This window comes from Camelus dromedarius, chromosome 5 (assembly GCF_036321535.1).
Source record: "Camelus dromedarius isolate mCamDro1 chromosome 5, mCamDro1.pat, whole genome shotgun sequence".
Taxonomy (NCBI): Eukaryota; Metazoa; Chordata; class Mammalia; order Artiodactyla; family Camelidae; genus Camelus; species Camelus dromedarius.
In genome coordinates, this window is record NC_087440.1 from 11,313,209 (window position 1) to 11,339,886 (window position 26,678).

The 26,678-nt window shown below is 36.5% G+C and overlaps 1 protein-coding gene across 3 annotated transcripts in view; it reads left to right on the forward strand.

Moving 5' to 3' along the window:
- Window positions 1-331: 331 nt before the first annotated feature.
- The window catches only part of DNAAF4 (dynein axonemal assembly factor 4), a 37,831-nt gene continuing 11,484 nt past the window's right edge, over window positions 332-26,678 (forward strand). The window contains exons 1-6 of one of the 3 annotated variants that reach the window (XM_010979589.3): window positions 332-512; window positions 890-1,037; window positions 5,235-5,368; window positions 19,080-19,311; window positions 21,174-21,319; window positions 22,752-22,861. In XM_010979589.3, coding sequence (XP_010977891.2) covers window positions 390-512; window positions 890-1,037; window positions 5,235-5,368; window positions 19,080-19,311; window positions 21,174-21,319; window positions 22,752-22,861 — 893 coding nt within the window. In that variant the 5' untranslated portion in view covers window positions 332-389. The remainder of the gene's footprint in view (window positions 513-889; window positions 1,038-5,234; window positions 5,369-19,079; window positions 19,312-21,173; window positions 21,320-22,751; window positions 22,862-26,678) is intronic. The other 2 variants (XM_064485581.1, XM_010979588.3) reach the window with 2 other exon arrangements.

Consider the following 26,678-nt stretch of genomic DNA (forward strand, 5'->3'; position numbering starts at 1 on the left):
GACTAACAAAAGGCGGGGGCTGCCACGGAGCCTGGGCGTCGCACCTGCTCCCCGCGGGTCACGCGTTCCCGTACTTCTTTTCTGCTTTCTCTGGCGTGAAGCACGTTTCTTGCATAAGCGGATGTGGACCGATTCTTTCGGACACTCGCTCAGACTGCGGGGAAGGGATAAGACACCCCCCACTAAGCAGTTGGAATGCCCCGCCAGGGGTCCCCCGGCAGGCGCGAGGGGAGTCCGCGCGGCGGCCGCAGGGGCGCGCCCGGGGCACGCTGGGAACACGGGCGCCGCGGCTCGGCCTTGACCCGGAAGGGCTGGCGCGTGGTAACTCTGGCTTCCCTAGCAACCGAGCGGGCGCGAGTCCTTCCCAGCCTCTCCCGCCGTCTCCCGGGATGCCCCTGCAGGTTAGCGATTACAGCTGGCAGCAGACGGAGGCTGCGGTCTTCATCTCGGTTCCCCTCCGAGGCGTCAGCATCAGAGACGCGGACGTGTTCTGCACGGAAAGCTATCTGAAGGTAGGCAAGCGAGTCGCGCCTGCCGCGGCCGCGGGGGTGTCGTCCGAAGCGTCTGCGAGGGCGCGGCTGTGGGCGCTTAACGGGCGCGTCCTTGCAGATAAGCATCCTAGAATTCTAGTCCTATTAAAAAATAAAACAAAACAAAAACAAACAAAACACGAATCCCGTACAGGCAACACCTCATCCGTAGACATATGTCAGCAGAGCAGAGATCATTTTATCCAGGGCTTCCTCAGATGCCTTGCAGGTTTTTCGCAACCTGGAAAAATTGATAGCAGGAATTTAAGAAAATGATTTTGGCCTCTATCACTTATTTCTTAATAAGTGTCTTTAATTTGTGTAACTTAATTAACTTTCGTTTCTCCCTTCTTGAATAGGTCAACTCTCCTCCATTTTTATTTGAGGTGTTTCTCTATGCTCCCATTGACGATGAGAACAGTAAAGCCAAGATTGGGAATGACACTGTTGTTTTCACCTTGTACAAGAAAGAAGCGGCCATGTGGGAGACCCTTTCTCTGTCAGGTGGTAAGTTCTTTATTAAAATGTTCGGCTGGTTGTGCTTTTTATATTTTATACCACTGAAAAATTCCTCTTTTGAAATGATTATGTTGCTCATCTAGTAAAAGTAAATAGGCACATGAGCACGATTTAAATGAGTTAGTGCTTCAGCCGCCACTTAAATAGCTTAAAGATCGAGTTATTCAAAATACATTAATAATAGCTCTTAAAGGATGTGGGCTCATATCTTCAGGGCATAAAGCCTCCCGATACGGCCTTTACTATTCCAACTCTTACAAATTTTGACCATTTAAACCAAGGTTTGGCAAACTTTTTGTGTAAAGAACCAGATAATATTTTAGATTTTGTGGGCCATAAGGTCTCTGTTACAATTACTCAGCTCTGTCACTGTAGCACAAAAGCAGCCATGGACAATATATATTTATTGAGACTGAAGTTTAAATTTATTATAATTTTTGTATGTTATAAAATATTACTATTCTTTTGATTTTTTTCAACTATTTAAAACTGTAAAAATTATTCTTAGCTTGTGTGCTGTAGGAAAACGGACAGCAGGTTGGGTTTGACCATTGTTTGCCAATTAGACTAATCAAAACAGTGTTAAAGCTAACTTATATAACAAGTAATAAACACTGATTTTACTTTAGAAACCGTGTTTGAGATTGAAGTCAAACTCAGTTTCACATGCAATTCAGTGAAATTGTTGAACAGTCTTTTTTTCACATACAGTATTGTGGAACTCTAGTCTATAAGGCTGCCTCCCTCATTATTCAAAACATACTTGTTCCATTTATTCCTGAAGTTCCTTCTTTAGCAGTTTTTTTCTTTTTTTTCTGTGTTTTTATTGAAGTATTGTTGACTTAAAGTGTTGTGTTAGTTTCTGGTGTACAGCAGTGATTCAGTTATATACTTTCACATACATATTATTTTTCATATTCTTTTTCATTATGGGTTATTACAAGATATTGAATATAGTTCTCTGTGTCATACGATAGGACTTTGTTGTTTTTCATTTTTCATTTCTTTTTTTTTTTCTGTGTGTTTTATTGGGTAAAGAGGAAATCAGAGAGTGACTAGTCATTCTAATTTCTTGGTCTGGTTTTTCTGGGAACTCACAGGTACTCATTTTTGTCAAGGACGTAACAGGTATTACGCTGGCCCTATAGACCACATGGGGAAAAACACCAACACCAGGACTTGCTTTACAGGCTGAAAAATGTGATATAGCCAAAGAGGGCAGGCCAGTCTTGGTCTGTCAAGGCCCAGGCCCTCACCAAAGACAAAAGGGAAAGAAGTGTGAAGGGGACAGAGGAGGGAAGTGGAGTGAGAAGGTGAAGGGGCAAGTGTAGCCCAGGGAAGCAGGAGGAGATGGAAGGGCCTAACAGCTCCTGAGTCCTCTCTAACACGTGAACGTGCACCTGGGTTTTTGGGGTTTTTTTTTTTTAACATTTTTTATTGATGTATAATCATTTTACAATGTTGTGTCAAATTCCAGTGTAGAGCACAATTTTTCAGTTATACATGAACATGCATATATTCATTGTCACATTTTTTCTCTGTGAGCTACCGTAAGATCTTGTATATATTTCCCTGTACTATACAGTATAATCTTGTTTATCTATTCTACAATTTTGAAATCCCAGTCTATCTATTCCCACCCCCTGCCCCCTTGGCAACCACAACTTTGTATTCTATGTCTGTGAGTCTATTTCTGTTTTGTATTTATGCCTTTTTTTTTTTTAGAGTCCACATATAAGCGATCTCATATGATATTTTTCTTTCTCTTTCTGGCTTACTTCACTTAGAATAACATTCTCCAGGAGCATCCATGTTGCTGCAAATGGCATTATGTTGTCGGTTTTTATGGCTGAGTAGTATTCCATTGTATAAATATACCACCTCTTCTTTATCCAGTCATCTGTTGATGGACATTTAGACTGTTTCCATGTCTTGGCTATTGTAAATAATGCTGCTATGAACATTGGGGTGCAGGTGTCATCCTGAAGCAGGGTTCTTTCTGGATATATGCCCAGGAGCGGGATTCCTGGGTCATATGGTAAGTCTGTTCCTAGTCTTTTGAGGAATCTCCATACTGTTTCCCATAGTGGCTGCACCAAACTGCATTCCCACCAGCAGTGAAGGAAGGTTCCCTTTTCTCCACAGCCTCTTCAGCATTTGTCATTTGTGGATTTTCGAATGACGGCCATTCTGACTGGTGTGAGGTGATACCTCATTGTAGTTTTGATTTGCATTTCTCTGATAATTAGTGATATTGAGCATTTTTTCATGTGCTTATTGATCATCTGTATGTCTTCCTTGGAGAATCGCTTGTTTAGGTCTTCTGCCCATTTTTGGATTGGGTTGTTTATTTTTTTCTTATTGAGTCGTATGAGCTGCTTATATATTCTGGAGATCAAGCCTTTGTCGGTTTCACTTGCAAAAATTTTTTCCCATTCCATAGGTTGTCTTTTTGTTTTACTTATGGTTTCCTTTGCTGTGCAGAAGCTTGTAAGTTTCATTAGGTCCTATTTGTTTATTATTGCTTTTATTTCTTCTAGGAGAAAATTTTTGAGATGTATGTCAGATAATGTTTTGCCTATATTTTCCTCTAGGAGGTTTATTGTATCTTGTCTTATGTTTAAGTCTTTAATCCATTTTGAGTTGATTTTTGTATATGGTGTAAGGGAGTGTTCTAGCTTCATTGTTTTACATGCTGCTGTTCAGTTTTCCCAACACCATTTGCTGAAGAGACTGTCTTTATTCCATTGTATATTCTTGCCTCCTTTGTCGAAGATTAGTTGACCAAAAGTTTTTCATTTCTTTTAGATGTGAAGAATTTCATTTGGAAATTTGATTTTCTTTTAATTATTTCTGTCCCTGAAGCTGGTCCAACTGTCTGCCCCCCTGTTACTAAACAGGACGAGGGTTGGGGAGAGGCTTCAGACCTAGTTCCAGTACTACTTCCCAGCCAAGATCTTGGATGGGTAAAAATTCCATACCATTTACTTATTTTTGACTGAAATTTAGTGTTCTCTTCAATTATGAATGTAAGCAACAAACAACAGTAGTATCAATAAAAATCACAAATATATTCATGTCACAGGTGCTACTATCTTTTATATGTAGTTAATTTGAAATTTTAGTATTTGTTAGACATCTTGCTATATATTATTTAATAATAAAGCACATACTTGTGTATCACAAATTTGTTTTTGAATATTTTGTAAGCATTTTAATATAACTAGTTTTCTTTGTGTATTCTTTCATAGATTTTAAAGCAATACGAAGGGGTTTATAGGACTTTACTATTCATCACTCCACTCCTGCCCCTCTTTTTCCTCCCCTGCTTCGCCCTCTCCTCCCAAGTTTCCTCTCCCCTCCTGTTTTTACCCCCCTGAAAGTCTAGATCCCTTCCTTATCCTTCTTCCCTTTTACCCACTAGTGGATCACAGCCTGCAGTTTCTGAACCAGTGAATCACTGAATAAAAAATAATTGTGAATGGTAAGGTTCTATATATAACATGAATAAAAGATAATTGTGAATGTTAAAGTTCTGTATATACATGTCATGATACTATATGATTTTTCCTAGGGCTGGCCCTGTATTCTTCTTATGTATAACTCACCATTTTTGTAGGTGATGGTCATATCAGATAGTCTCAACCCATCTTCTCTTGTAGGAGACCCCCATAGTGATAATTTACTGCGATCAGGTTTATAAGCAGTAGCCCTAGTTTCTCAACAGAGAGGGGGGATAAATGTGCTCTCTTTCCCCCATCTCGACCCTTCCTGCTCTTTTTCCCTCTCCCCCTCCCTCTCATTGCACTATCTTCTCTCTCCCTCTTGTGACACTCTCCCTTTTTCTCCCTCCCCTGTCCCCTTCCTCATTTCCCGTCTTATTTCTCCTCTGCATTGTTCCTCTTGTCTCCCATTCTTATCCTCCCTCTCTGTTTCTTTGTCTTGGTCTGTCTGTCTCTCTCAGTGCACAAAGGTGTGCGTTCTGTACTCATCCTTTACGATTACAGTTGCTTGCTTACCTTTTAATATTAGCTTCTTGACCAGTTTAATATTGAGAAATGTTTTCACTTCTCCATGTAAAGTTGGGTCCAGAAACATCTCATCCCGGATCAGTATGTAAGCAGTTTCTCCTAAGTGAAACAAATTCATCATAATCCTAATTGAGTGATATTCCTTATGTTTTAGTTGACAAAGAGATGATGCAGAGAATAAGGGAGAAATCTATCCTACAAGCACAAGAAAGAGCAAAAGAAGCAATGGAAGCAAAAGCTGTAGCAAGGAGGGAAGATCAAAAATATGCACTAAATATCATGATGAAGGTAAGTTGCAGATTGATAGGAAAGTCTTTTAATTAAAGACACAGTAGTAAACCATGCACTGATACTGTGTTCCAACCACTGTACTTCCTCACCTTTTTGTTCACACTTTGGTTATAGGACTTACTATGTTACATAGGCCATCTGCTACTGATGTGTATTTCTGAAAATCTGTATGAAAGTTGAAAGTATGAAGGTTGAACAGTAGATTTACTTGTTTCAGGGAGAATGTTCTTTTTCCAAGGGTATAATGTTTTGTGGTGCGTTTTACTTCTTTTTTAATCTTGGAATTAATGGACATGAAAAGCATAGATTGAACATTAACTACTGACAAATTAATATCTTTTTAATTGTTGAGGCTTTCAGGTTAAAACTTTTATCAGCAATATACTTTTTGAGATATAATTCACATACCATACAGTTTACCCATTTAAAGCTTGCAGTTGAGTGGTTTTTGGTATGTTTAGAATGGCAAAACCATCACAACAATCAATTTTAGAACATTTTCATCACCCTAAGAAGAAACCCTGTACTCATTAGCAGTCACTTCCCATTCCTCCCAACCCCTAGGCCTAGACAACCACTAATCTACCTTCTGTCTCTATACATTTACCTTTTCTAATTTTTACAATTAATTTCTTATCTCAGATTCTCATTTTGACCTTTTGAAATGATTAAGGAATCTATAGCAAGCAGTATCTCATCAAGAACTCTATGGACCCATGACTGTTCTTGTGCATTTGGACCACTAGTATTGTTTTTATAATCAGCAGTTCATAATTCCAAAGACTTCTCCGCTTCTTTTGTCACTTTGGCTTGACTTTTAAATATAGCCAGTGGTTATGCACTTTGGTTTTTACTTAATAATTGAACACGTGGTTGGCCGTCCAAAGCTGCCTCCTTTCAGTATACTTTATGAGTTCTACCTTTTCTTGATCATATTATCACTGGTATCAGAATTTTGGTTTTGTCATTTTCCTGAATTTAAAATAATAAAAGCAAAATAATATAAAATTTGTGGCAACAGACAAGTGTTTACTGAACTAATAAAATAGAATAATGGCTGTATTGGTAAATATAACAAAAGTGAACAGTTAGTTTGCAGGCAGTATGACCATGCTATACGTTGAGGTTGTTAATCTATTGATATATGAAAGCCTGACTTTGGTATTTGGAAAGTTGGTTTAGGAGCATTAATGTATAAAATATGAAGCTATAGATTACATTGACATGATAGAACCTATGAAAGTCTATCACCCTGTACTACAAACTATTCATTTTGTCCATCTCTTTCCCTGAATAGTGTTGAGAGTTGAAACTGTGTTTTCTTGCATCCTTATCATAGTCAAGTAAATAGTATGTGCTCAAATGTCTTAATGAATTAATGTGGATACATTGTTCTAGTACCCTGTAACCAAACTGAAATTCTGTTTTGGTCAATAGATGAAGCTGTTTTTACTCTGTTCAATATTAAACACTCAGAAAAGAACTTTAGTGGTCCAGGAAGAGCAAATGAAGAGGTAGGACAGCAGAAGGCAACCTGTTATTAGCTTAAACCATAAATTCGTTTAAGACTTGAATTATATCTACTGAAAAATAATAGTTTTTTAGTAGTAACCTTTTAAAAATAATCAGCAGGGCTAGTGCTAAGACTCACTATGTCCTGCTGTGCCATGTGGTGTTCGTCAGCTTGGGCTGCCAGGTCAAAGTGCCACAGACTGGGTGGCAAGCAACAGACATTTCTTTTCCCATAGTTCTAGAAACTAGAAGTTTCAGACTGAGGTCCAGTGGGGTTGATTTCTGGTAAATCTATTCCTGGCTCCCAGAGCGCTGAGAGAGAAACCTCGGGTGTCTCTTCTTATTAGGACACTAATCCTGTTCTATTAGGAACCCACCCTTATGACCTCATTTAACCTTAATTACTTCCTCAGAAGTCCGTTTCCAAATGGGGGTTAAGGCTTCCATGTGTGAATTTTGGGGGGACACAAACATCCAGTCAATAATACTGTGTAAAACCTATCCAAAATTTAGTGGCTTAAAACATTTATTGCTTAAGATTCTCTATGTTGGTTAAGCAGTTTTTGTGACCTGAGGCTGGCTTGGTTGTGGCTGTATGTTCCAGGATGGCCTCACTCACATGTCTAGAGCCTTGCCTGGGAAAGCTGGAGCCCCTCTCCATGTGGTATTCCATTCTCCAGGAAGCTAGCACAGACTTCTTTACTTTATACTTAGTGTTCCTGGGGGCCAAAAGGGAAAGCCCTAATGCACAAGCATTTTTAAAGCCTCTGCTGTGTCATATTTGCTAATGTCCCATTAGCCAAATGTCCCATATAGCTAAGCCCAGATTAAAGGATGGAGAAATAGACTGCACCTTTTCTGGGAAAGAAAGATTTAGTTGCACTGTAAAGGGGCATGCATAGAGTTATGGGAGGAATGTGTGGCCATTTTACAATTTACTTAATTAGTTTGAATTGAAAAGATTAGGGTTTAAACAATAAAGAGAATTTAACTCATCTCACAGGAAAAATTCAGAGATAGAGCAGTGATAAGATGGGGTTAAATCAAGGCTCTGACTCCATCTCTCTGCAGCATCCTTAGCACTGCCTTTTCTTTGTGTCTGCCTCATCCTTAGGTTGATAGGGAGCAGACAGCTCTCTCAGGATTCCCTGCCCACAGGCAGCCTTGCTGGGACACGGACCTGCTCATTAGCAGGTGGTGCCAGCCCTGGAACAACCTAAGCCAAGCAGCCAACCATGCCAAGACCCAGCTCTGCCCATCATTGTCTGACTGCCTCCCCATGAGGAAGGGCCTCACAGCCAGTAGGCACAAGGGCCAGCACACCTCCAGTAGTCATTTTTAACTTCTTGAGGAACTACCATACTGTTTTTTATAGCAGCTGCATCTTTTTCCATTCCCACTAATAGTCAAGAGTTCCAATTTCTCCATATTCTTGCCAACGTTTATTTTGGACATTTCACATAAAAATAAGGCCTTTAGTATCTGCTGTCTTTTACAGAGTATAGTGTTTTTAGGATTTGTCCATGTTGTAATATGTCTGAGACCTTCATTCTTTTTTACAGCTGAACAATATTCCAATGTATGGGTATACCACAATTTGTTTATCCCCTCATGGTAGAAATTTATTCGTTTTTGACTGCTGCAAATAATATTGACTTGAAATTACAAATATTTGTTTGAGTAAATAAGCACCTATTTTCAATTCTTTTGTGTATAAACCTAGGAGTAGAGTTGCTGGGTCATTTGTAATTCTATGTTTAATTTTTTGAGAAACCATGACACAGTTTTTCATAATGGGTGTACCATTTTATGTTCATTTCAGCAATTTATGACGATTCCTATTTCTTACATTCTTGCCAATACTTGTTATTTTCCATTTTGTTGATTGTAGCCATCCTATTGGATGTGAATTGGTATCTCAGTGTGGGTTTTGATTTGCATTTCCCTCACACTAGTGATGCTGAGCATCTTTTCATTTGTTTCTTGGTCATTTGTTTATCTTATTTGGAGAGGTGTCCATTCAAGTCCTTTTTCCATTTTAAAATTGGATTATTTGTCTTTTTGTTGTTGAGTTGTAAGAGTTCTTTATTCCAGATACTAGACCCTTATTAGATGAATGACTTTCAAATATTTTCCCCTACTTTGTAGATTGTTTTTTCACTTTGATAGTATCCTTAGACACACAAAAGTTTTAAAATTGCATGAAATCCAATAAAAAAATTTTTTTTCTTCTATTTCTCATGTTTTTGGTGTCAGTCATATCTAAAAATCAGTTGTCAAATCCAAGGTCATGAAGATTTATCCCTTGTGTTCCTCTAAGAGTTTTATGGTTTTACTTCTTGTATTTAGGTTGTTGATCCATTTTAGTTGATTTTTTAATTGAAGTATAGTCTATTTACAATGTTATGTTAATTTATACACATAGTGATTCATTTATACATATATATACATATATATTACATATATATTTCTTTTCATGTTCTTTTCCATTATAGGCAATTATAAGATACTGAATATAGTTCCTGTGCTGTACAGTAGGCCCTTGCTTTTTATCTATTTTATATATAGTATCTGCAGATCCTGAACTTCCAACTTATCCCTCTCTACCCTGTTTCCTCCCGGTAACCGTAAGTTTGTTTTCTATGTCTGTGAGTCTGTCTCTGTTTTGTAAATAAGTTCATTTGTGTCCTTTTTTTTTTTGAGATTACACATGTGAGTGATATTGTATGGTATTTTTCTTTCTCTTTGTGGATTACTTTTAGTTAATTTTTATATATGCTGTGAGGTATAGGTCCTGCTCCATTCTTTGGCATATTGATATTCAGGTGGTCCAGCACCATTTGTTACAAGGACTGTTTTCCCCTCATTGAATGGTCTTGATAACCTTGTCAAAAAATCAATCAGCCTATAGATGTATGAATTTACTTCTGGACTCTCAATTTTATTCCATTGGTCTATATGTCCTTATGTCAGTACCACACTTCACTTTCTTGATTACTGTAGTTTTTTAATATATTTTGAAATCAGAAAGTGTAAGCCATTTAACTTTGTTCTTTTTCAAGACTATTTGGTCCCTTGCAGTCACATTTGAATTTGAAGGTTGACTTTTCCATTTCAGTTAATATTGTAGCATACCCATGTGTTTTCTGACAACTTAAAAAAGGTCATTATATAAAATCTTATTTTTATAATTAAAAAATATAGAAAATGAATGGTAGGTAAGAACACTAGTGATTTTTTTCTTTTTCTTTCTCTTTTTTATGTTTTCCTAATAATAAACATACATTTTTCCTGATAAGAATACGTTTATTTTAAAAAATTTTTAAGATGTTTTTATCTTGCAGAAATGCAGGTATGCAGAGGAGAATACATTTATTCTTAAAGAAAGGGACAATACTTACCTTCCTGTGATTGTTTTTCAGATTTAATTTCTTCTTGCTCTAACAGGAATTTACTAATAGTCTATGTAAATGTACCAAATTCCAAGCATATGAGAAATTAACTTTAGCCATTAACATGGTAACATGAGAAAAGGCAGTATCTTTGACAATGTCTTTGTTATATTTACACTTTGTGAAGTCTACTGACCTACTTTGTTTTTGTGTAAATATATCCCACATTTACAGCATCTGTGCAGAAATAAACTTTCAACAATCATATGTGGCCACTTTTTCATTTACTACAGGGTTTTTCATCTTTTCCAGAGGTGTAGTTAAAATCTTTTTTTTTTTTTTTTAATTTCCTATGTCCTCTTGCTTCAGAGGGCTCAGAGAAAATCTTTGAAAGATTATTCAGAGCTCTCACAACATGATTACAGGACAATCAATCTTCTCTCTATCCTTTCCCGAGGTCCCTGAAGCTAGACCCTAATGAGCTTCTTGGGAAATCACTGAAGATTATAAATAGATAATTTTAGGGAAATAATGTTTTTTTAAATGCTCTATATATGGAAGTAGGTGACCCATCCTTTGTGGAGTTAAGCTTGAGTACCAGTGGAGTTGTTAGTGGGTAGTATATGTATTATAGAAATAGTATTATGGAAAAGAGGTGGATGTTTTAAGGTCACACATTCATAATACTGATCAGGGTGTTTGTTAGCCTTGGAAAGAACAGAGTGTGGGAGAAGAAATACTTTTGTTTCAGAGAGAAGTTGAGAGAATTTAAGTTGTTGATGGTTCCTATCATCTCAACAGCAAGGTCTTTTGAGATGAATGCCTCCAAAAAGGAAATTGTTTGCAAAAGTCTCTTATCAGAGATGAATAAAGTTACTATTGAGCAACAAGGGTAAGGTGAACTGTAGAGTACTTTGTATGATATTAACTCATTTCCGTTAGTCAAAATCTGGTTTAAAAAGCTAACAGTTTTTCTTGCTTCTCATTTCTGTCAGGTTTGTTCCTTGAATTTAAAGGCTAGTTTATTAGAAGTATTTTAACATATATATCATTAAATATGTCAGTACGATATCTGTGTGTAGTAAACCCAGCTACTGACTTAAAGACTTCTTCATTAGTAAGCCAAAGCTGAATCTTTAAAAGATGCCAAACAAATCATAGCAGGATTGTAGAAATCATATAGTATAAAAGCAAGGAATTTTCTACTATTTAATAACTTGTGTCCAGGGACAGATGGAGCTAACTACTATACTAAGAGTTTGCTCTTATCCTTGTCTACCCGTGGTTTCCAAGGAACTTACAAAGTCTTATGCTTTATATATAAAGTCCAGATTTCTATTTAATTAAGTAAACCAAAAGGCAGAATAACGTATGTCCAAATTTGCTGGAAAGTTGAGCAAGTTCCTCTCAGTTATTCATGAGTTTGATTTTTTAGCTTGTGAATTAGTCAGCCGTTGGCTCTCCTTCTAGCTCTCATTGCTATCCTTGGGCCGCCTTTCACCAATTTGAAAATCTGCCAAAGGGAAAAGAAAATGTAGTATGCTTGGGATGCCATAACAAGTAACAAAAAAATGCAGATTGTGGGGCTTAAGCAACAGAAATATGTTTTCCCACAGTTCTGGAAGCTGGGAAGCCCCAGGTCTAGGTACAAGCCAGTTCAGTTTCTGGTGGCCTCTCTTGCAGCTGGTGTGTCCTCGCTGTGCCCTCACATGGTGGACAGAGAGAGAGAGTAAGCCCTCTGGTGTAACTTCTTGTGAGGACAGTAATTCTGTTTTATCAGGGCCCCACCCTTAGGACCTCATTTACCATCAGTTACCTCCTTGTAAGCCTTAATCTCCAAATTAAGCCTCCAGAAATCTCACATTGAGGGTTAGGGCTTTGACATATGAATTTTGGGGGACCTGATTCAGTTCATAGGGTGAAGAGAAGGGAATTGAAGTGAAAATCTGTTTTGTTACGTTTTCGCTTTGGCAAAACACGTACCTATACAATTCTAAACACCAGATTATCATTTCCACAGAATATAAACAAATAACTAAATAATTAAACTTCAGAAATTAACAGCTTTCTGAGAGAAATTTTAACAGTATATTTATTAAACAAGACTGAATTAATACTTTAATTTTCTTCTCTTAAGGGAGCTCATTGTTAGAATGATATATAGCTTCGTGTGGAAGATGTTGACTGAAAAAATAACACACAGCCTAAAAATTGAAAGTTGTATCTTATTTGAGGACCTTACTATGATTTTGTTGGATATAGAATTTGTGGTTTATAGTTTTTTGTGTCAGTGCTTTGAATATGTCATTTCACTGCCTTCTGTCCTCCATTGTTTCTAATAAAGAATCAGCCTTTAATTGTATTATTGTTCCCTGTACATGATGAGTCCTTTTTGTCTTGCTGCTTTCAAGATTTTCTTGTTTTTGTTTGGCTTTTGTATTAATTTAGCAGTTTGACTAAGTTGTATCTAGGTGTATCTCTTTGTATTATTTTACTTTGGGCTGAAATTCCCGGAACTATGTAATGTTTTAATCAAATTTGAGACATTTTTACTAATTATTTCTTTTTTTTTTTAACATTTTTTATTGATTTATAATCATTTTACAATGTTGTGTCAAATTCCAGTGTTCAGCACAATTTTTCAGTTATTCATGGACATATACACACTCATTGTCACATTTTTTTCTCTGTGAGTTATCATAACATTTTGTGTATATTTCCCTGTGCTATACAGTGTAGTCTATTCTACAATTTTGAAATCCCAGTCTATCCCTTCCCACCCTCCACCCCCCTGGTAACCACAAGTCTGTATTCTCTGTCTGTGAGTCTATTTCTGTCCTTTATTTATGCTTTGTTTTTGTTTGTTTTTGTTTTTGTTTTTTAGATTCCACATATGAGCGATCTCATATGGTATTTTTCTTTCTCTTTCTGGCTTACTTCACTTAGAATGACATTCTCCAGGAGCATCCATGTTGCTGCAAATGGCATTATGTTGTCGGTTTTTATGGCTGAGTAGTATTCCATTGTATAAATATACCACTTCTTCTTTATCCAGTCACCTGTTGATGGACATTTAGGCTGTTTCCATGTTTTGGCTATTGTAAATAATGCTGCTATGAACATTGGGGTGCAGGTGTCATCCTGAAGTAGGGTTCTTTCTGGATACAAGCCCAGGAGTGGGATTCCTGGGTCATATGGTAAGTCTATTCCTAGTCTTTTGAGGAATCTCCACACTGTTTTCCATAGTGGCTGCACCAAACTGCATTCCCACCAGCAGTGTAGGAGGGTTCCCCTTTCTCCACAGCCTCTCCAGCATTTGTCATTTGTGGATTTTTAAATGACGGCCATTCTGACTGGTGTGAGGTGATATCTCATTGTAGTTTTGATTTGCATTTCTCTGATAATTAGTGATATTGAGCATTTTTCATGTGCTTTTTGATCATTTGTATGTCTTCCTTGGAGAATCGCTTGTTTAGGTCTTCTGCCCATTTTTGGATTGGGTTGTTTATTTTTTTCTTATTGAGTCGTATGAGCTGCTTATATATTCTGGAGATCAAGCCTTTGTCGGTTTCACTTGCAAAAATTTTCTCCCATTCCGTAGGTTTTCTTCTTGTTTTACTTATGGTTTCCTTTGCTGTGCAGAAGCTTGTAAGTTTCATTAGATCCCATTTGTTTATTCTTGCTTTTATTTCTTCTAGGAGAAAATTTTTGAAATGTATGTCAGATAATGTTTTGCCTATGTTTTCCTCTAGGAGGTTTATTGTATCTTGTCTTATGTTTAAGTCTTTAATCCATTTTGAGTTGATTTTTGTATATGGTGTAAGGGAGTGTTCTGGCTTCATTGTTTTACATGCTGCTGTCCAGTTTTCCCAACACCATTTGCTGAAGAGACTGTCTTTATTCCATTGTATATTCTTGCCTCCTTTGTCGAAGATGAGTTGACCAAAAGTTTGTGGGTTCATTTCTGGGCTCTCTATTCTGTTCCATTGGTCTATATGTCTGTTTTGGTACCAATATCATGCTGTCTTGATGACTGTAGCTCTATAGTATTGTCTGAAGTCTGGGAGAGTTATTCCTCCAGCCTCTTTCTTTCTCTTCAGTAATGCTTTGGCAATTCTAGGTCTTTGATGGTTCCATATAAATTTTATTATGATTTGTTCTAGTTCTGTGAAATATGCCCTGGGTAATTTGATAGGGATTGCATTAAATCTGTAGATTGCCTTGGGCAGTGTGATCATTTTAACAATATTGATTCTTCCAATCCAAGAGCATGAAATATCTTTCCATTTTTTAAAGTCTTCTTTAATTTCCTTCATCAATGGTTTATAGTTTTCTGTGTATAATTCTTTCACCTCCTTGGTTAGATTTATTCCCAGATATTTTATTACTTTGGGTGCTATTTTAAAGGGGATTGTTTCTTTACTTTCTTCTTCTGTTGATTTATCGTTAGTGTAAAGAAATGCAACTGATTTTTGAACGTTTACTAATTATTTCTTGATGTATTTTTGGTTGAAAACTAGACAGTTAATTGATTATACTAATTCTGGGTTCTGTTTTATTTAATTGCTTGTTTATTTATTGAGAGTTATTTATTTTTTGGTAACTTGCCTGGACTTTACCTGTGGAATCATTCTAGTCTCCCTTGTGGTATAGAGCTGCTGATGTCTCTGCTGAGTTTTTTAATTCTTATTTTTAGGATGGGCTTCCTTAAGGGTCTTCCCTGTGTCTGCATAACTTACTTACGTGTATTAACTAATGATTTGGGCAGAGATAGTAAATACCTTCAGCCTGAAAGGCTTCTACCTCTTTGCTGTTTTATCTATGTGTGGCTTTGGGAGTACTTTCAAAGTTAGAGTGAGTTTTCAAGTCTCCCTTGGCTTCATTTTATGCCAGGCTTCCTCGGGTCTCCCCCAGAAATGATTGGCTTTCTGTTTAGCTAGGGGTGTATGGTGAGCTTATCACAGTCCTTCTGTGGCTCTCTTATTTACATATCTTTCTGGTAATTTTCTGACTCGCCAGGCACTTACCCTAACTAGGACCGCAACCTCAAAAGTCAACTGCAAATTTTCCCACTTCATTCCCAACCAAGTTTACCACTTCTCTCCACCAAAGCCACAGGTTTTCACTGCCCCACCATTTTTGCCAACAGAGGTCTTGGGTTCTTTTTTGCTAGTTTCACGTTGGTAAAAATACCAGTCTTGTCATCCTGCCACCCACCCAGGTGGGTGGTTTGGAGTAACCTCAGGCAGAAAGGCAGAGCCTCCCACTCTTCTTACCTGTAACTTTAGCAGTTTTTCTGGAATAAACACTTATCAATTTGCAGGCTGCCCTTGGTTAATTCCCACTGCCCTGAATTGGTTGTTTTTTGAAAAATTTGTCTAGTTTTATGCTTGATCTTTGTGGATGAGATTTGCCCACCTCTTCATGCCACCATAAAACTTGCACATTTTCTTTTGTGGATGAATTTTACATTCACTTATCAAGCTCCCTAAGAGTTCTCTTGGTATTTTGATTAGGTTTACATTGATTTATAAATTAATTTGCAGAATTTTAATACATTTAAAATACTGAGATTTTCTTTCAAGAGTGTGGCATTTGTCTCTATTTATTCAGACTTTTTTTTTTTAACTGTCCCTCAGCAAAATTATTTAGCTTATGTATAGTGCTGACTCATATTTTGTTAAGCTTATTTGTAGCATGTTAGAAGCTTTTCTGGCAATTACTAATGAAATGATTTTTTCATTGTATTTTCTAATTGTTTATTGCCAGTTTGTAGGGAAGTTAGTTTTTATGAGTTTGTGTAAGTTGATCTTGTATGTAATTGCCTTGCTGAACCTACCTCTTCTTTCTAATAGTTTGTCAGTTTATTATTTTTGTTCTTTTAGGTTGTCTACCATATTATTTGCAAATAGTAATGATTCTATCTCTGTATAATCTATATTTATATTTCTTACTTAAAATTTTTTTAATTAAAAAATTTCATTTTATAGGTTATGCCCTCCAGAAAAACAGTAAAACTGTAAGCATATTGGCCTTAGGGACTTTGCTGGAAATATTTTTAATACTTTGCCATGAAGTATGATATTGTATAGGTCCTTTAACTGATCTAAATTTTTTTCCTAGTATCAACTGATATGTTTTGGCATGTACTCAGATTATGTTGTTTTTCTCTTTTGCTTTCCTAATGTCATAAATAAGAAACACCCTGTTTGATCAAAATGTATTATAATTTTAATATTTTCCTTGATTCACTTTTCTAATATTTATTGTTTTTGTATGTAATTCATAAATGAGATTGGCTTATAAGGAACAATGCCTTGATAAACCAGAGATTCATTCTGGATTTAAAGAATTATAGATTTCCCTTTCTTCAGGAACTTAGTTTAGGAGCAGCTCATTATTCTCCCATTACTTATATTTGCTGTCTGTGTTAAATAAACTAATATCCCATACTATAGGGCATCCTTTTTTTTTTTAGCACAAAGCACTTAAAATCCAGTTCCTTCATGTGCAATGATTGTTTTTCCAGCCTTCTGAGTTTATTTGTTATTACATATTTATTCCTGCTTTAAGTGGTATGTTCCCCTTATTACTTTGTTTTAAAATCTAAAACTTCAAGGATTATTTAACATTTGTCTGTTTCTGTTTGCTCTATAATATAGTCTCTCTTTTCTCTTTATCATAAGCTTTGTGGTGTTACCTTCTTCATATTTTCCCCTTCGTTCTAGTTCCTTCTGTCACCTGCTCTGTGAAGCCTTTCTTTTTAAAAAATTTTTTAATTAATTTTTTGTGGGGAGGAATTTAGGTTTTTATTTATTTATTTAATGGAGGTACTGGGGATTGAACCCAGGACCTTGTGTATACTAAGTGCACACTCTACTGCTGAGCTATACCCTCTCCCTCTGAGAAGCCTTTGTTAATCCTTCCTCTTCCTTATAAATCCCTGAAGATGTATTTTTCTGTCTCTAATATAGCCTGTTATAAATTATATACATATACTTACTTACTTACTTACTTACTTACTTACTTACTTACTGATTGATTGATTTCTACATGCATACATACATACATACACACACACACATAAACACACACATATATATTTTTCCCTTACCTACATCTTGGCTTAGTAGAAGAACTTTCTTGTTACTTTTGATTCTAAGAACAGTCTTGTTTTTGGTAATTAAGACTTAGTCTTAAAAAAAAAAAAGAAGTGGGAGTAGAAGACTTAGTCTTATGCATTTTTAAAAACTTTTCAAAATTCACTCCACTTAGAGAGATGATGGTGTAAGGTGTTCTGACTCTTCACATACTTTTTCCTCCTTCCATGTGTGGGGACAGAGAGGAAGGAGAGGGGAAAAGACAAACATATTATTAACCAGGGGAAGTTGTCATCTTCTCTTTTTAGGTTGTGGCTGCCTCTGGCTAACACTGACTGTTCATCATGGACTGTTGTCAGGCTTTTAAATGTTGGTTCACTGCCATATGCAGATTCTTTTTGGCCCAACCTGTTGGCAGCTCACTGCAGCTCTCTGAACTTAGGACATGTGGTGATTTGCATCTTTTGTGCCTAGTTTAAGCCTTAGGTGCAATTCTGGGATTGCAGGAAACTCCTGTTCAGTAATCTGTGAAGTTTATTTTAATTTCAGAGGTTCAGTAAACAGTCAGCCTTCCAGAAGAGGGTATTAAGTCTTGCAAATATTATAGAGTACCTTTTCAGTGTACAGTTTTCATACCTATAATGTTAATTCTGTATCCTAAAATAATTCAGCCTCTAGGAAGCTTTTTCTCAGTATGTCATCCTAGAGCTGTGTCACATGCCCTATTAAAATATAAAATTAGTTTAAATTTACATTAATGAAATGTAAATAAAATTTAAAATTCAGTTCCTCAGTCACACTAAAGTGCTTAGTTAGCCACATGTGGCTAGTGGCTAAGGTATTGGATAATTCAGAATATTACTACCATTGAAACAAGTTCTGTTAGACACTGCTTGTCTAGAGGTTAGAGGTGAGAAAATTTTGTTACAACAGGTAAGTCAGATACATGGAGCCTATCATATGTATTAACCAGTTACTCTGTTTCACAGTGGTTTTTTCTTGTCCATATGAGGGAAGTTTGTGAAAGGGAGAAAAATTGGCACACAATTAACAATGCATTGCTTCAAATTCACCTGATATTTAACTTTTCATGTGGAAGTTTCAAATAACTGCTGTTGCAAATGTGGTTGGCAGCGGGATTCACGGTTCAAATATTTCTACTCACCAGAGACAAACTCCCTAGTTCCTCCTTCCTATTTCCTTTCCTCTTATTCCCTCACTCCTCGGGTGAGGGTCAGCTCAACTTTGTCCTAAGACAAGGTAAGACTGGCCTAAGTAGAAGGCGAATGTTTGCACATATGTATTTTTGTGTATGTGGGTTTTGGGACAAGTGACTTAACTTTCAGAATAATAAATTCTGTTTTTTTTTTTAACCAAGCCCTTAGACATCATCTAATTGAATGCCTGCTCACATTTGATATATGAGGAAGCTGAGGCTAGAGAAAGTGATTCCACAAGAACATATCAATAGTTAATGGTAAATCTGGAACTGAAACCTGTGTTCAGTGACACCCAGATCATTGAGCATTCTGCTAAATCACTCACCATTCCCATTTTTAGTTCTTTATTCACTGCTAGCTATTGCTGCAGATTTAATGACAAGAGTTTAGAGGTAAAAATAACTAAGTATTATAATGAATTTCTTATTTTTAACATGTTGTTTTTAATGTGTTTTAAAGGATTTGGTAATCGTAATTTTTACAGATTGAAGAAGAAAAGAGGAAAAAAATAGAAGATATGAAAGAATATGAACGGAGAAAAGCAACTAAAGAATTGGAAGCCTGGAAAGAGCATCAAAGCAAAGCTGAAGAACAAAAAAGGATTCAGAGAGAAGAAGAATTGCGTCAGCAAGAAAAGCAAATGGAAGAAGAGAGGGAAAAAGTAAAACATAAAAGTCTTACTAGAAATTCAACATCTAGAAATCTCACCATAAAAGGTGCAATGATTAATATTTTCTGAGAAAGTGAGCCTTTTCCATATAGTGAAGTATGTATGTCACGATTTGTGTGTGTGTGTGAATCTATTCATGGTATTAGGTCATTATTTTGGTATATGAAGTACTACAGTACAAAGCCTAAGGTGAAAAACTTTTCTCTTTTCAAATTTTGTTTACTTTTCTTTAGAAAAATTAATAGTAAAGTAATTTTTTATTTCTCAGTATGGAGGAATGGTGCTTATTCCCTGCATGTTCTATATCCTAGTAATCATTAGTGTAATAATTTGAAGTTATATATGTCATTTTAATTTTGTATTCTGTTTTCCTTCTGTTGTACTAACATTAAGAATCTGTTCACAACATTTTTAGTATGTTCTCCACTATTTTAGAAAACCCATCCTTTTTCATTTTTGCCCTCAAGTTTCCTACTCCTGAGTTCTTAATTTTATTTCTCCATATTCTAGAACATTTCTTTGAGTGATTTATTCAGAAAAGATGGCTAGGTGGTGTATTTACTTTGTTCTTATATATCTAGAAATGTCTCTTGGCTTCACAAGTGAAAAACAATTTACTTGGCTTTGAAATTCTTGGGACATTTGTATTAAGTAGGCTCAAGCCAACTGTTGTAATAAAGAGATCAAAAGTTACAGATCAAATAAGATAGAAATTTAGTTCTCTGTAATGTAATGCTTATTATGTAACAGTCATCAGTCTAGGCCTGATAGATAGCTTTGTTACACAAGGACATCCAGGCTGGTGGGGCCACATCTGTTACCACATCATTTGACTTCCATCTCTAGGTTAAAGGTGGTTGCTGTAGTTGGCATTGTTTTTTAGCCAGTGGGAAGTGGGAAAGAGGAAGGCCACTGCAAGTGGATTTAGCTGTAAGATAATGACCTGTAAGTTGTATACATCACCTCTGCTCACAGTCTGTGGTCTCAGGTTTGGCACATAACCACACCTATTCTTTAGGGAGGCAGGGTTATGTAGATACTGCACAGTAGAATAGCACAGCAGATTCTCTTACTAAAAGAAAGAGGAGGGAATTGATAGGATGCTGGAAGACAGCATTCCCAACCACAAGCATCTGTAGAAAATTTTGCTCAAACTTTTCTTGATGTTACTTTCTTGTTTGTTTGAGTCTTTATTCTTTCCTCCTTGCCACCTGCCTCCCTCCTTTTGAAATGTTAGTGTTAAACTTCAAATTTTTAAATTGGAAATTTTCTTATCTTAGTTGTATGTGTTCATTTTATATCAAGAATAAATCTTTTTTTAAACCAATTTTGATATTTGCCTTTTAAATCTGTCTATCATATTTACAGTACTTTTTTTTAGTACCTTCCCTTCCCTTTATTCACATAGTTTATAGTCTAACATTTTGATTAATTTCTCCTCTTATATTGACTTAACAATTATTACATCTCACTACCTTTATACAGACATATAGCTTTTCATTATTATCCTTTGCCTGTTCTCATTAGCTGTCTCTAATAGCTGAAAATCTTTTTTATATCGTCACCAGGGAGCTTATAGAAGGAATTGTTATAGGAGCTTAAGAAACAGAGGTGGTATTGGCAGAGATGGCTCTGCCTAGGTGCCTTCCTCTAGAGTGAATGGAATCCACTGTGTGGATTAACAAAGAAAATCCCAGAAGAGTAGCTGGGGTTATTGATTAAAGAACAGATAATTAGCTGCCATACTTTCAATAAGGGATTTTACATTCCTTCTTGAAGCAAATATGTTTGGATTATTTGTATTGGACTTTAGAAGTAGCTTTAATGTATAATTACCTTAAAAGTCAGTTTGATTGTTAACTAGGAAGTGAGAGAGAAAGAACTTACTTGCTAACATTATTTTTGAAGGGAGAAATTCAGAAAATATGTTTTTTGAGAAGCTAAAGGAAGACAGTATTCCTGCCCCTCGCTCTGTTGGCAGTATTAAAATCAACTTTACTCCTCGAGTATTCCCAACTGCCCTCCGGGAATCACAAGTAGCAGAAGAAGAGGAGGTAGGTGTACTGTTCTTAGTTATAATGATTGCAAATGAAAATACTATCTTTTTTATTTTGTCTATTGAAACTCTTACTGAATCTGAATTAAAGTATTTGTTACACTAAAGATAGTACTTCATGAAAAAAATGTAATATTTTCTTATATGAGAAAAATAATCTACAGGGTTTTTTTGGCTCCAGAATGCTGATGAGAAAACATTGATACAATATACAGTATTGTTGCTTATTCCGGGAGATAAGCTGTTGCGTGCGCCATGTATTTTATCAAATACATCATTTTCCATAATAGATTTGTAAATTTTGGATCAGTATGTTTTGTGGTGAGAAGAAATTTGGAAATTTATTGTAACTATATTATTATTATTTTATATATATATATTTTATGTATTTATTTATTTTGTTTTGGGGGGGGAGGTAATTAGCTTGGGGATTGAACCCGGGACCTCATGCATGCTATAAGCATGTGCTTTACCACTTGAGCTATACCCTCCATCCTTGTAACTATATTATTACAATTAATTATTATTAATATAAAATATTAATAATGTGACATTTGGCATTAATATCCTTCATTCGTTTATAAATTCCTGAGCTCTGGAATTTTGAATATTGTATCTTTAGTTGTATAAGCACTAAGAATTGCACTTTTTTTTTTACTGTAAGGTATGAAATGATATCTCTCTCAACTGAAAATCTGTGGAACTATTTGAAGCTCCTTAAGCTATAATGACAATTGATAAATATTAACTTTTTTCTTATTAAGAATATATTTCTGTATTTTGTTATTTATAGAAGTATTTCTATAACTATAAAATTGTAATTATTTTAAAAAGTCATTTACATATTTTTAGAATATAAAAAATATATATTATAAATAAGAAAAGTAAGGTAATACTCACATGAACTCCGAGAAATTTGGACTAGAAATTTTTATACATTTGATCTTATTCAGCTAGAGAAGTTTAAAAAAAAAGCTTAAATGTGTGTAGAAACTGGAAGTTTAAAATCATCATCAAATATTGCATCAGTCCACTGAGACCGCTGTAACGAAGTACCACAGACCAGGTGGGGCAAACAGCAGACATTTATTTCCCATAGTTCTGGAGGCTGGGAAGTCCATGGTCAGGATGCTGGAGTCAGGGGTGGAGGGAAGAGCATGTGCTCTGGTCTCTTCTTCTCATAAGGACACTAACTCGATCACAGGGGTCTCACCTTCATGACCTCATCTAGACTTAATTACCTCCCAAAGGCCCCACCTCCAAATACCATCACATTGGTGATCAGGGCTTCAACATGTGGAAGCTGGAGGACACAAACATTCAGTCCATAACAATAATATTTCCATCTCATGTAGGAAGATGGAAAATGTACAAGTAACTTGATAAAATAAGATCTATGTGTCCTTCAGTAGTCTGCACTCTCATTACAGTGGCTACACAAACAAGCAGAGGCACGAAGAGCAATGAACGCTGATATTCCTGAGCTTAGTGATTTAAAAGAAGAGGAAAAGAACCCAGAATGGTTGAAGGACAAAGGAAAGTAAGTTGTTTGAACTCTGGCCGTGAGATTTATAATAAATTTATATAGATATTAATGCTTGCCACATTTTCTAGATGTCTTGATGTGTAGTGGTTTGGGAGAAATAATACAAATAAGCTAAGTAGGTAGTCATGGCCTCCATATTAAAAAAGTCAGATCTAATAGGAATTAAATAAGGCTCTTATTTTTATTTGCTTTTGTATTTAAATGCCATGGAAATGAAAAATATGACGTCTTTTGGATTATTTATTAAAACCCCTTTTAAAATCACTTAACATTTAACATCAACCCTTCCTGACACTTCCCTTAAAATCATGGTTCTTTAAGACTAGAGCTACTTTGATTAGTCATATCCATATTTAAAAGATTATCAAATATCTTATAAATTATCATTTTATATCCAGGCAGTCCTTTTATTTATATATGTGTGAATTTTATACCGCTGTCAAAAACAATAAATGCTGGTACATTCTGTGGCAATTTGAATTCATATTTTGAGGCAACTGTAGGTAGTATTTATTATATCTCATTATGTATACTTTTGTATCATTTTCCTAGTACTGCCATAGCAAACTACTACAAATTTAGTGGCTTAAAACAATACGAACTTACTATCTTACAGTTCTGGAGGACAGAAGTCCAAAATGGGTTTTACTGGACTAAAATCAAAGTATCCTTTGAAATCCTTCTGGAGGCTCTAGGGGAAATCTGTTTCCTTGGGTTTTCCAGCGTTGAGGCTGCCCACATTCCTTGGCTTATGGCCCAGCCAGCAGTAGCATCAGTCTGCCCTCTGCTTCCATAGTCATGTCTCCTTTGGCTCTCCTGCCTCCCTCTCTCTTTTGTGAGGACCCTTGTAATTACAGTAGTCCCACTTGCATAATCCAGGGTAATCTACTTCAGGATCCTTAATCATATCTGCAAGGCCCTTTCTAACTAACCATTTTAGTTACTATATGCATAGGTTTGGGGGATTAGGATGTAGACATCTTTGGGAGGGGCAGTTATCTGTCTAATCACAAAGTCTCTATTTTTCTTTTCTCATCTTTTCTCTCTTCTTTCTTGGCCTTTTCTCCTATCTAATACAACACCAGAGATTGATTTGTGGAGTTGAGGTGGAGTTGGTCATTTTTCTGACGTTCAGAAGCCCGGGGCTGACAGGTTTGTTCCTCCTACTCCCAACAGCAAAATACTACGTGATCCTCCCTTCTCTTTTTCCTCTCCCCTTCTCTTCTTTCCTCCCTCTCCCCCTTCCTCTCCATTTATTGAACTATTGAATCAACATCTACTGATTGCTTGCTATTTGCCGAACTGTAGGCAAGGCGGTGAACCATGGAGATCAGTGGAGGAGAGAGACACATACTGATACTTGAAACACTGTGTGAGAAGTACAGTACATAGAAAGAACAAGGGAAAATGAGAGTACAGAAGAGGGACACCTGACCTTAAAGGAAGGAAGACAGTTGCAGGAAAAACCTCCTGGAGAACATAGTGCCTGGGCTCCTCTTGATGATAAGCAGGAGTTTGAGGAGGAAGGGAGAGAAAGGCATTCATTTTAGGCAGAGGAGCCAGTATGAACAAAAGCTCACAGACAAGAATAGTGTCAAACTATAGTCAGGAACTATGGGTAGTTTATTTTTTGCTGAAGCATAAAAATTGATGCCAGGAGTAATGCCGAATGGACCTAGAAAAACAGACGGGTGCCTTGTGTACTCCGTTGAGATTCTTATATTTTATCCTGTAAAGGTGGGGGGAAGTGTATTGCAGAAGTCAGGGCAGAGGTTTGAACTATGACGTTGTTGTAGGGCTGGAGAGGAGGACGATTTGAGAAATACTCAGGAGGTAAAACAGGGAGAAGTTCTTGCTTGATTGTTGAGGAGTGAGAGAGGATGGTGGTGCGCGACTTGCGGGTTTTAGTATGAATGATGGATTATATGATGCCACCAGCTGAATTAGAGGACATCGGAAGAGGGGCTAGGAAGGAGGGAATGCAGGTAAGTTCAGTTTTGACTGTGTTGCGTTTGACATGTCTCCTGGTCAATCTGGGGGACAGTGTCCAGCAAGTGTGAAACTCAGGGGAGAGGCCAGCACTGTAGATGTAGAGTTGGACGTTATCAGCATTTACATAGCAGTTAAATTTATAAGAGTAGGTGAGATATCCAAAAAGAGTGTGTAGCCCAGGGGAGTATTGGCCTGAGGATAAAACCCTGTGACCTACCAACATTTGAAGATCTGGGAAAAGAAAGGAATATCCCAAAATACTCCCAGAAGCCAGTGGAATTGAAACTTTAAGGGAAGAGTTTTTATTTTGTTTTGTTCTTCAGTAAGAATAGAAAAAGTTTGAATAGATGTGCAGGTGGTGAGGTGATTGAAATGTCCTTAAGAAGAGTGGATAAAATTGGGTCACGGCCAAGGGTGGATGGAGTATCTTGATTTTGTTTCTGTTTTTCCTCTTGTTAAAAGTTGCATTTATTTTTACATTTTATAGCAAAATATATCTTCAGAAAAAAATTTACACTGCATATTAAGTGAAAGTCCCCTTTGGTTTTCACCCAGTCTGCTGGCCTGTTACCTACCCTGTATCCAGTTTTAGGTGTATCCAGTCTAAATCGTTACTTTAATTGCATTTTCTTTAAGTTGCCATTGTCATAATCACAGTTAATATGTATCTTGTGCTGGGTACATGAGCTTCGCATACACCATCTCATTAAATCCTCACAAATGTAGTTGGCTAGGAACCACTGCTTTTGCACCCATTTAACAAATGTTTATTGAGAAGCCAGCATCTTTACACAATAGCTCTTTTAATTTCTTTAACAATCTGACTCGTTGGATATTATTATCTTTATCCCCATTTTACAAATGTAGAAACAGGACTAGAGAGGTTAAGAAACTTGGCTAAGGTGGTAGTTAATAAGTAGAACCAGGATTCAATCCTGGGTCAATATGATTATGAAGCTTGTGTTCCAAATACAGCTGTCCACCTCTGACAGATGAAGAAAATCTTCCTGTCCGTTTGTTCCAACTGATCAGCCCTAGTGAAGGCAGCCCCGGTGGTGTGGCTGTGAATCACTCTTCCTGGCTGCCTGGAGTGCTCAAGTGTGCATAGCTGAATGTGCTGTCCTGTTGGATTGGTTACTTTGGTCTAGAAAATACTGAGAAGTTGACTTGGAATAAATGGAGATACTTTGTTTTCTGAGATGGAAGGGAAGAAAGTGAAGATAAGTGTGAAACTAGATACATTTCTAACAAAAATTGCTGAGTGGGTACTGTTGAGGGCTCTCCTAGATAAGAGAGCATGAACTCATAGAGATGCTAGTCAGTACAGCTCTGTGATTTATCTTCTATAGTGTTTAGTCTTTTGGATTTAAGAGTAGATCATTGAGCCAAGGTTGGAGTTTTGACTCACAATAAAAGGCTAGTAGCACAAGGGACCAGATTGCTCATGGAAAAATAGCTCAGATATTTAGCCATGAAATCTAGGCTGGGTTAGAAAGGAAGAGATATCATGAGGGGCCCAGTTGACTAAGAGAAAACAGAGCACTTAAGAAATTACAGGGAAGGGGTGGGTATAACTCAGTGGTAGAGCATGTGCTTAGTATGTGCAAGATCTTGGGTTCAATCACCACTGCCTCCACTTAAAAAAAAAAAAAAGAAGAAGAAGGAGAAAAAAAATAATTAGAGGACCCTATAAGGTTGAAGATTGAGTATAAAGGGAAATTTGGCAGAATAGAAATTTCTGGTCAGTGGTTGGGATTCCAGAGGTTAATATCACTGACATGGTGCAGTTCAGATGACAACAAAGTTCAAGATGTGGCCC